This window comes from Vipera berus, assembly GCF_964194415.1.
Source record: "Vipera berus genome assembly, chromosome: W".
Taxonomy (NCBI): domain Eukaryota; kingdom Metazoa; phylum Chordata; class Lepidosauria; order Squamata; family Viperidae; genus Vipera; species Vipera berus.
In genome coordinates this window covers 75,226,860-75,237,596 of record NC_138210.1, presented here as the reverse complement: position 1 = coordinate 75,237,596, position 10,737 = coordinate 75,226,860, and the positions used below count along the sequence as shown (strand labels likewise).

General features: G+C 58.5%; 1 protein-coding gene across 1 annotated transcript; it reads right to left on the bottom strand.

The window, feature by feature from the left end:
- Positions 1 to 265: 265 nt before the first annotated feature.
- Positions 266 to 9,470, bottom strand: LOC308676739 (PHD finger protein 23-like). Its single transcript, XM_081342756.1, has 5 exons — positions 9,330 to 9,470; positions 8,684 to 8,715; positions 7,398 to 7,490; positions 3,233 to 3,941; positions 266 to 1,575 (listed from the first exon to the last, which is right to left on the bottom strand). Exons 1-5 carry the CDS (start codon positions 9,349 to 9,351, stop codon positions 1,322 to 1,324), a joined length of 1,110 nt encoding a protein of 369 aa, XP_081198882.1. The 5' UTR covers positions 9,352 to 9,470; the 3' UTR covers positions 266 to 1,321.
- Between the last annotated feature and the right edge of the window lie 1,267 nt (positions 9,471 to 10,737).

The following is a 10,737-nucleotide window of genomic DNA, read 5'->3' as shown; positions in this document are numbered from 1 at the left end:
ACTCCGCCCGGGAGAGGCATCCTTTTGACTCCCTCTGGAGCGCATGCGCGTCAGACGCGCGACTCGCCCTGCGTCATCGGGGGGGGGACCGTCGCCAGGAGGGCGGGGCAAGCGGCCGGAAGTCAGGCCTGGCTCGGCGTCACGCGGGCGGAAGTGCGCGCGGGGCGGGAGAGAGAGCGAGAGAGCATCCCTCGCCGTGGCAGTCTACCTGCCTCCCCTTCCCCCCCCCCACCGAAAAATAATATCAATGAAGAGCCGAGGCCTCTGTAGAAACTGCCAAAGGGTCTACGTCTCTTTATTTACACAGTCGAAAACGCTGCCATGTACACGTCTGCCAATATTAAAACAAAATTGGGGGAGGGAGGGGCCTGGCCCAGCCTCTTCCCCCCCCTCTACCCGGCCTCAGAAAAGCCGGAGGGGTCAACATAGGGTGGTGAGGGGGAACCAAAAGAAATCCCCCCTCCTCTCCTGCTCTCCATTGGTTTAAGCTTTCCCTCCCTTTTTAAGACGGTGGGCTTCAACTCCCAGAATTCCCCAGCCAGGCACACCGGCTGGGGAATTCTGGGAGTTAAAGTCCACCCGTCATCAAAGGGCCAGGTTTGAAGACCCCCCCCTGGCTTAAACTAAGGGGGCTCTTCCAACTTTCCCTCTTAAAAGGGAGGGAAAGTTTGAAGACCCCCCCCCCTTAGTTTAAGTGCCTCAATACAAATGGGGACCAAGGCAAACCGCTCCCCTCTTCGAAGCACAACCGAAGAAATCGGGGTCCGGGCGTCACCCTCTCCGCCTCTCGGACCCCGGGAGGAAATGAAACAAGATTCGGACGAGTCCAAACTCAGGAGCACAAACTGTGTTCAAAACATTCCCAACCGGGAAACCGACCGACTGATCCAGCCGGGGAAAGAAAAGAGGAAAAGAAGGGAAAACAAAAAAAAACCACAACCCTTTTTGTCTTCTATTTACAGAGGAGAAGTTGGCGTAGGACAAGGAGGGAAGGAAAAGGGTCCAAAAGAAACCAAGAGGCTTCGCCCCAAATGTGGACGCCGGGCCTTCCCGATCGAGCCCACAAGCAGATGGGGAGTGGGGGGGAGGCTAAGGCCAGGAGGGCCCGCTGAAACCTAGCCGGGGTCTGCCGATTTTAATAAGCGCCGGAGTTGTTGCCGGCGCTGCCGCCGACCCAGCGCCTCGTCTTCGGGGCCCGACACTCAAAGGGGACCCCGATCCAGAGCAGGCCCCCCCCTCTCTCTCTCTCTCTGCTTCGTCCGGTCTGTTTTTTCCCTCTGTGGGACGACAGCCCCGCTGAGAGCCACGGCCCCCTCCTGTGCTAGGGCTCCCCACCTCCCCGGGACGCCAGCGGGGCCGTTGCGCCGAGTGCCGTGGGGGGCTGAGGGCCCAGCAGCGCCTGCTTCCGCGAGCTTTCTTTGCATTTCTGGCAGAAGAAAATGTCGGGCACGTTCGTCTTCTTGATCTTCGCGCAGGAGAGGTGGATCCAGGTGCCGCACTGATTGCATTCGATCATGGGCCGCCCGGCGAAGGGCTTCTGGCAGTAGCACGTGATGAGGTCCCACGAATCGTCGCCTGGAAGAGCAGACGCAAAACGGCGCCTTGAGCAAACAGCAGGGACACATCTGAGAAAATTCACTTTCTGGCATCGAGCCACCCTTTGTTCGAAATGATACGTTCGCTGCGTGAGCGAGGGGTTGGACTAGACCACCTCCGGGCTCCCCCGACAGGAATAAAAACCTGATATAAAAAAAAAAAGTAACGGGGAATAACTCCCCCGCCCCCTCCACGCTTGGCTAGTCGTCCTCAACTTAACAAGACTTTATGCAGTGTCCGCTCAAAGTTACAGTGACACCGGGGAAAAGAAATGGCTCCAGATTTTCACACTTACAACATCCCTGTGGCCACGTGATCAAAATTCGGACGCTTAGCAACTGACTCACATTTACGACGGTCGCAGCGTCCCGGGGTCACGTGATCCCCTCTTGCAACCTTCTGACGAGCAAAGATGAGCATAGATATCACTTAACAGCCAGGTCACTAATTTAACAACTACAGCCTTCCCTCCTCCTTCCGAGGTCGGTAAAAGGAGGACCCAGCTTGTCGGGGAGTCAAATAACGCTGAGTCAAGTGAACCGCTTAGAGGGGGCTGCAAAGCGGTATATAAGTCTAAGTCAGAGGTAGGCAACCTTGGCTCTTTTATGACTCATGGACTTCAACTCCCAGAATTCCTGAGCCAGCATAGCTGACTCAGGAATTCTGGGACTTGAACTCCATGAGTCATAAAAGAGCCAAGGTTGCCTAACCCTGGTCTAAGTGTTATGGTTGTAGTGATTTCCTTAACCACCGTGGCAGGAACGTTTGCAAAATCGGGCAAAATTCAGTTAACTGTCTTGCTTAGTAACAGATATGTGGGTGGTCATAGACCGAGGACTACCTGCACGCCTGAAAATTCATCCGCGGGAGATAAAATTGTCTCGCTTTTGGCTCTTAAAATTTTAAGAGTCAAAGAAAGAAAACGTATACCGAAGGTGCAAAAGAGGCAGCGGCGGACGATGGGCCAGTGTTCCAGCCGTGTTGAACCCCGTGTTCCTTTCTGAGGGCTCAAAAAAAAAGTACACAACTTAACCCACCGACGCAATTCTGAGTATTGGGAAAGCCTCTAGGGTTGTGAGATACACAGGTGCTAAAGTATTGACGGCCCCTTGTCGATTCGAAATCTCCCACCAGTCTGACAATAGGTGCAGGGAAAGTTGCTGTAAAGAGTTGTTGGATGCTCTGAAGTACATAAATTTACCAAAACAGCTAAATAAAAAGCTGTTGGGATCTTAGAAGGGGTAAGTAAGGTAGAGGTGGGGAAATACGGCCCCTTTACGACCGGGTGGACTTACAACTCCCAGAATCCCTGGGACTAGAACTCACCGTCTCCCGGTGACTGGCTCAAAGTCACATTAGCTGGCTTTTGTGCCTCAGGAGGGACTAGAACTCACCGTCTCCCGGTGATGGGCCCAAATTCACCCATCCTGCTTACATTGCCGAGACGGGACTAGAACTCCCGGCCCCTCAAGATTCCAACCAGGTACCCAAGCCTCTGAACTCAAAAATGATCGAATGGCGAGCGTCAGAGGCGTCAGGACACGGGCACCGGATATGCAGCCCCCTGCCCAAGTCCCGATAGGCTCCCCCTGACCCTCCTGGGAGGCGGGGGGGGAGGGGGGGTGTCTCGTCTCACCTGATTCCACCATGATGTCCTCGTCCATGACCCTGATCTCTCCGTCACTGGAGCTGCCTTCCTCCCCATCCTGGCTGGTCTCCGTGCTGATGCCCTCCTTCCCTTCCGTGTCCTCCAGCTTAATGGGAAACGGGGTGGCCAGCCGCTCCGGCGGCGCCTGGACCGAGACCCGTGCCGCGGCCGCCCCCTCCTCCCTGCCTGGCCGCAGAGGGGCCGCCCCGTCCCCCACCTCCTCCTCCTCCTCCTCCTCCTCCTCTTCCGAGTCCGTCTCGCTGACGGAGGTTTTGTGCTGCTTCTCGCCCCGCTCGGCCCGTTTCAACTTCCGCTTCCTGCTCTTTTTGATCCGGGAGCGCTTCTCGCCCACCGCGTCGCTCCGGCTGCGCTTGGCGGCCCCGCCGGTTTCCAAGGCGGCCTTCCGGCTCCGCTTGTCCTTCTTCTTGTCGGCGGGGGCTTTGGGGCCGGCCAGTGGGGGCGGCTGCTTCCCCACCGGATCCAGGTCGAAAAGCGAGTCCTTGAGCTTCATTTTCTCCAGCAAGGAGCTGTCGGATTTCAGCCGGCGGAAAGCCGATTTCTTTTTCGAGGACTTGGCCTTCTTGACAAAGGTCTCGATGGTGTGCAGGTCCGACTGCGTGGACTCCCAGCCGTCGCTGTCCACCACGCTCTCCGGGCGGAGCGGGGAGTTGGACCCGGAAGCCGTCCAGTCGTTCTCCTGCCAGGAAGAGTGGGCAGATTAGCCCTAAACGCCCCGGATGAACCGACATCCAGATTCCGGGAAAGAAAATACCTGACCTGACGCAAACATTAGCAGGTTTCAATGCCACCCGCCATTACGGAGTGTCCTTCGTTTACAAAAAGCTCATTTAGTGACAATTTGAAGTTACTACACACTGGGGGGGGAAGGGACTTATGACCGTTTTGCACACTGCGGCATCAAGCCTCAAACATTTGGCGACCGACTCCCATTTATGACCGGTTGGGGGAGTCACCGGATTCCCTTTTCCGACTTTCCCCCGCTGGGGAAACCAGATCCGCTTTACAGCCAAGCTGTTTACTTAACGATTCCTGTGATTCCGTTAATAACCAGCTCGTAAAATGGAGCAAAACTCTCACATGTCAGCAGGTCAGAAATGTTGGGCTTAATTTTAGCAGTAAAGCTGACGACGGCCAGGAGAAAAAGCAGATTTTTCTCCAGCTAACGAATGTGGCGCTTCATGGGATGAGCAGCCTAGATTTGAATACTTCAAACTTGGGTCTTCAAACATGGCCCTTTGATAACTTGTGGACTTCAGCTCCCAGAATCCCTCAGCCAGTGTGAGGGAACTATGACCCTTTGATGACTTGTGGACTTCAACTCCCAGAATTCCAGCTGAGAGTGTGGAAATCCACATGCTGGCTAGGGAATTCTGGGAGTTGAAGTCTACATGTCTTAAAGCAACCAAGGGTAAGACAGTCTGCCTTAGGACTTCTGTAGCTGTTCACAGAAAACCTAGTCCAGGGGGGTCTTCAAACATGGCCCTTTGATGACTTGTGGACTTCAACTCCCAGAATTCCTCAGCCAGCCTGAGGGAACTGTGACCCTTTCATGACTTGTGGACTTCAACTCCCAGAATTCCTCAGCCAGCCTGAGGGAACTGTGACCCTTTCGTGACTTGTGGACTTCAACTCCCAGAATTCCTCAGCCAGCCTGAGGGAACTGTGACCCTTTCATGACTTGTGGACTTCAACTCCCAGAATTCCTCAGCCAGCCTGAGGGAACTGTGACCCTTTCATGACTTGTGGACTTCAACTCCCAGAATTCCTCAGCCAGCCTGAGGGAACTGTGACCCTTTCATGACTTGGGGACTTCAACTCCCAGAATTCCTCAGCCAGCCTGAGGGAACTGTGACCCTTTCATGACTCGTGGACTTCAACTCCCAGAATTCCTCAGCCAGGCACGCTGGCTGAGGAATTCTGGGAGTTGAAGTCCACAAGTCATCAAAGGGCCAAGTTTGAAGACCCCTGGCATACAGGGACCCCTGGATTCCATTCTCGGGGAGCCCACATCTTTCAAAACGCAACCTGTTAGCTTACGCGTGACTTCTTGAATTCCTCCTACCTTACAGACATGATTACATACTTCCATCATGCGCACGCCATAACATCATAGGCTCCTTTCATCCATGTGCTCCATGCCGCACACTTTGTAAATCATTAAAGCCCCAATCACCATCTTGGAGGTCTTGATCTCTAAATTTGTTCTCTGAAGCCCCTGAACGCACATTTTGTGCCCACCCCCCCACCCCACAGTACACCCTGCCCTATGGCTGTCCCTGTCTGGCCTTCGTGGATTGCTTTTAGTTTGAGGGAGACCTCCCCCCCCACCCCACAAGTGTATGTTATATGAGCGTGTAGTTTGGTTCGGCCCTCCCCTCCTCCACAATAGCGGCCGTTTCTCCTGTGGCTCCTTCCGCCGCCATGTCCATGAGCAACCCCAGATTTTGCTGGCTTTCCCTTTAGCTTCTCTTGCCCCCCACAACTGGTCTCACCCTGCACCCCAACAGCTGGAAAACTGCGACAGGCGCAAGGGAGAACTGACGGACGCAGAAGCGGTGAGCTTTGCAAATATGACCTTAACTAATCAATCAATCAGACTAGAGATGGAAGGGGACCTTGGGAGGCTATCTAGTCCAACCCCCTCCCCACCCACCCATTTGAGCAGTGGGTTCTGTACCATTTCAGACAAAGGTCTTAAAAAACCTCCAGGGATGGAGCCCCCACAACTTCTGGCGACAAGCTGTACCACTCATTAATTGCGTCCCGTATTTCGTTGGTGCTCATTTTAGCATCGCTTTCTAAAATCCACATATGGTTTCCTATGAACAATTACGGGGGGGGGGGGGGAGGCTCCTTTTTTTGGAGTTGGGTTGGCGGGGTGCCCTGCGGCCCAAGAACAAATCACTCCCGTTCATACCACGTGTTTTTACCCAGGTCAAAACAAACACTGCCATAACACACATTAAACTGGGATAAGGGGGTTTGTGGGGGCTAGGAAACATTTGCCTCGCGTAACCAGGATACACAGTTGGTGGGAACGGGCAAGTCTCTGATCTCCCTTTTAGCCTAACGAACAAGAGGCACCCAAAACAGCTGCCCAGCCCCGTTGGGAGTTACAATAAACCAGGGCTCTCCAAAGATGGCTACTTTTAAGACCTATGGACTTCAACTCCCAGAATCCCCCAGTCACTGGAAGGCCACCTGTCTTAAAATTGGCCAAGTTTGGAGACACACACACACACACACACCCTGGAATAAAGCAACGTCAATTTTGATAACATCTGGATTTCAGTGCTTTCAAAACCAGTAAACCACGGCCTAAACAACTTCCCACCTTGCCAGGATTTATGGGAAGCTCCATTTTGCCAGCTCCCGTGAGCTTTTAACTCCTCCGCGTATAACTGGGATTAAAACAACCAGCAGAAGCAAGCAAGGAGTTGCAAGCCGGGCTTGCTCGCCATCTGCTCCTTGGAGACGCAGGGGGTTAAGCCACCTTCCGGGAAACAGCCCAGTTTAGCAACATCCAAGGTTGCGGGAGGAGGGGGGGAAGGACTCCGGAGCGCCACTAATCCGAATCCAGGGTCAGCTCAACAGCCAGGAAAGCCAGCTGGAGCGCACAAGGCCGGCTCCAGGGGGGGAGGGCAGAACTACACTTCCCAACATGCACCGCGCCAAGCCCTTGCCGCACGACAAGCCGAGACACGTCCCGGCCCGCCTTGGCAAAAAAAAAAAAAAAAAGGAGCCGCCTACACTTCCCAGCATGCACCGCCCGGCGATGTCGGGCCGAAATGGCCTCCGAGGCATCTGGGAGTTGCAGTTTCTGCCGGAGCTTTCAAAAGCTCCAGGCTGGGGGGTGGAATAAAGGCAGCCGGGGAAGGCGAGAAGGGGAAGCGGGACGGGCAGCGGGGCTTCCAATGCAACAAGGGGCGCGCGGGGAGGGGGGAGCTCGGGACGCCCCCCCCAGAAGCGCCCCCACCCCCCACCCTACCTGTCCTCCCTCACCCCCTCCCCCTAGAAAGCGGCCATACAAGAGGGTCTTCCTATTGTTAAGCCGCCCGGGAAGCACGCTGGCTTGGTGGGCAAAAGCGATTTAGGGGAAGGGGCGACCTCCGAGACCCCTCCCCCCACTCACCTCTTTGGAGGAGGGGATGTAGCCGGCGTAAGTCAGGACGAAGCTGCAGAATTTGTTGAAGTCCTCGATGGTGCGTTGCCGCTTCTCCGGAGGCTGGTAAGATTTATTTGTTTTTCCGGGGAGGGGGGGGGGGAAGAGCGGACGTTAAATGGAGCCTGGCAGGCAGGAGGAGGTGCTTCCTCCCCCCCCCCGCCCCCTTCCAGGGAGTCTCGGCGGGAGGGAAGACCCCTTTTGCTCCTTTCCAGCACCCCCCTCCCACATGGGGTTGTAAAGGCAGGGAGGGGGGGGTCTGAGCACCCCTGAGAGCCCCCTCCCCCGTTTGCTCCTTCCATGCCCCCCACATGGGGTTCTAAAGGCAGGGAGGGGGGGTCTGAACACCCCTGAGAGCCCCCTCCCCCGTTTGCTCCTTCCATGCCCCCCACATGGGGTTCTAAAGGCAGGGAGGGGGGGTCTGAACACCCCTGAGAGCCCCCTCCCCCGTTTGCTCCTTCCATGCCCCCCACATGGGGTTCTAAAGGCAGGGAGGGGGGGTCTGAACACCCCTGAGAGCCCCCTCCCCGTTTGCTCCTTCCATGCCCCCCACATGGGGTTGTTAAAGGCAGGGAGGGGGGGTCTGAGCACCCCTGAGAGCCCCCTCCCCGTCTGCTCCTTCCATGCCCCCCACATGGGGTTCTAAAGGCAGGGAGGGGGGGGGGTCTGAGCACCCCTGAGAGCCCCCTCCCCGTCTGCTCCTTCCATGCCCCCCACATGGGGTTGTAAAGACTGGGAGGGGGGGGGTCTGAGCACCCCTGAGAGCCCCCTCCCCGTCTGCTCCTTCCATGCCCCCCACATGGGGTTCTAAAGGCTGGGAGGGGGGGGTCTGAGCACCCCTGAGAGCCCCCTCCCCGTCTGCTCCTTCCATGCCCCCCACATGGGGTTCTAAAGGCTGGGAGGGGGGGGTCTGAGCACCCCTGAGAGCCCCCTCCCCGTCTGCTCCTTTCCAGCCCCCCACCCCCCATGTAAGTTCTCAAGGCTGGGAGTGGGGGGGGGGGAGAGCTGGCTGGCGCTTCCCATCCGGAGCACATGCGGCAATGTTGCAACCAGCCCCGGGTTTGAACGGCGGCGGGGGGGGGAGGGAGGAGAAAGCCCCCTCCCCAGCACGCCGAGAGCGGAAGAGCCCCGCCGCGCCCCCCCCCACGACCTCCTCCCTCCCCCGCGGAAGGGAGCCCCCCTTGAAACTTTTGCCCGCCTCTCTTCCCTTCCCTTCCCTCCCTCCCTCCCCCCCCCGCCCCGGTTGCTCTCCTTACCTGCGTCTCGGCTTTGAGGCTGGGAGGGGGATCTGGAGGGGGGAGACAGAAGAAGGAGAGGGGGGGTTGTTTAGTGCGGGGGGGGTCGAGGAAAGGCCTCCGGGGAGCCCCCCACCCCCACCCCGCCCCAGGCAGAGAGGGGAGGAGGGAGGGAGGGAAGGAGCCGCACAAAGCGGGAGGCGACGCGGCCGCGGAAAGAAGAGACCCCCCCCCACCAATTACCGGGGAAGCCATCCGGCAGCCCCCCCACCCACTCCCAGCATTGCCCCCCCTTCCCTAGCCCCGTGCCCTTTCCCCACCCCCCCGTGGGGAGTGCAGCCTCCCCCCTCCCTACTCCTCTCTGCGGCGGGGGAGGCCTCGCAGGAGACCCTCCCCCGGTTGAAAGAGGAGTGGGGGCTGCCCGGGCCCCCCACCCCGCCCTCCAGGAGACCCCCCCCCACTCCGGGTGGGAAGCGGGTCTCCGGCCCCCAACTTTCCCCCCCACCCACCCCCGACTTCCTCCTCGGCCGGCCCGACTAGCCCCCCCCCCCCGCGCCTCGCGGTGCCCCATGCCGGAGGGGGGGCGCGCTCCGAGCCCCCTCCCCCAGACCTCCCTCCACCCCCCCCTCCTTCCCTCCCCCCCCCAGTCTGGCTGGCCTCTCCCTACCTTCGGGGCTCGGCTCCGCCATGGCCGGCCCCTGCCCAGCCGGCCGCCCTGCCTGCCCGCCCCGGGACTCGCAAAGCCGCCGCCGCCGCTCTCGCCGCCTCGCCCGGTGCCGCCGCCGCCCTCCTCCTCCTCCTCCTCCTCCTCGCCGCTCCCCCTCCCTCCCGCAAGCTCGGAGAGGCCGCCCCTCCCCTCGCTCATGCCCCGCCGCGGAGCATCTCGGGAGGTGGAGTCTCGCCAGCCGCAACGGTGTCCCGCCGGCAGGGCGGCCCGGCACTACGGCTCCCGGCGGGCCGCGCGCGCCGCGCCTGCGCGCTTCCCTCCCCTCTCTCTCTCTCGACCTGGCCGCCCGGCTGGAGGGAGCGAGGCATGCCGGGTAGTGTAGTCTTCGGCTTTCGTCCGGGAAGGAATGGAGGCGGCGAGGGAGGGTCTTGGGGGTTGAAGTTCCCCTCGCCCGTCCGCGGGGCCGGGCGGGAGAGCGGAGCCAAGCGACGGGCGGGCTTTCTTGATGCGCCCGTGAACCTTCTGTACAAGTTGGCCCCGCTGGGGGTGGCAGAGATGCCTTTCGGGACACGCGTCTCGTGTGAATGCAGCTAGAGCCGTCCGCTTTTGCAGCAGTTTCTCCAATACCTGCAGGGCTCACCTCCTTATGGGCAAACTACCGCGTTCGGCCTTGGTCTTTGCCAAGATGGCTTGTTGTGGGGAGAACCTGAACAGCTGGGGAGGGGGGGCAGAAGGGGAAGAGACCCACCTATTCTGTCCAGCCTACACGGATATCGAAAACGGGGACCAAGCTTGCTAAGTAGGTTTCATTGAGCTGGCAACTCCCAGAGTTCCCCATTCAAGCATGCCTGGGTGGTGGTTTTTTTCTCTCCTACCCCCTAAAGCGGGAGAGATTGCAGAGGAAAGGATGAGAAGAGAGTAAGCAGGAAGAGTTGAAAGTCCACAAGTCTTAAAAAAAGTGGCCATGCTGGGCGGCCCCTGACCCACAGCAATGCAAGTCCGGAGGGTCCCTTAGCTGCCAATCAAACCAGCATTGCTTTGGGGGGCTTTCCTTCCGCACGAAAAGCCACCCCCCCCCCCACAACTTCCCTTCGAAGCTGGCTGGCTTTCTTTGCTAAATCTTAGCAGAAGAGAGCACAACACTTATCCGAGGTAGCTTGGGAGGAAACCTGGTTGTGTCAACTCACACGTTTTATTAAATGCTGCCGCTCTCAAAAAGGTGTGACCCTGATTTCTGGAAGGATCCGGTGGCTTGGTTATTCCTTGGCCAGGATCGGATTTGACCCACCACCACATTCCCTCTAGGGCTGGGACAGAATATGGGGCTGGGGGGGGCAGGGGAGGGGAGGAAAATCCCGAGAGTCACAATGGTTCTTCCCCCTGCCTTGGCCAGTTAATTTGACTCCGC

Bases quoted from the DNA above. Each gene is read 5' to 3' on its own strand.
- LOC308676739 (XM_081342756.1), bottom strand. From the start codon at position 9,351: ATGGCGGAGCCGAGCCCCGAAG. The intron at 7,491-8,683 runs GTAAGGAGAGCA...AAATCTTACCAG, and splicing joins GCCTCAAAGCCGAGACGCAG to CCTCCGGAGAAGCGGCAACG. The intron at 1,576-3,232 runs GTGAGACGAGAC...CTGCTCTTCCAG, and splicing joins GGACATCATGGTGGAATCAG to GCGACGATTCGTGGGACCTC.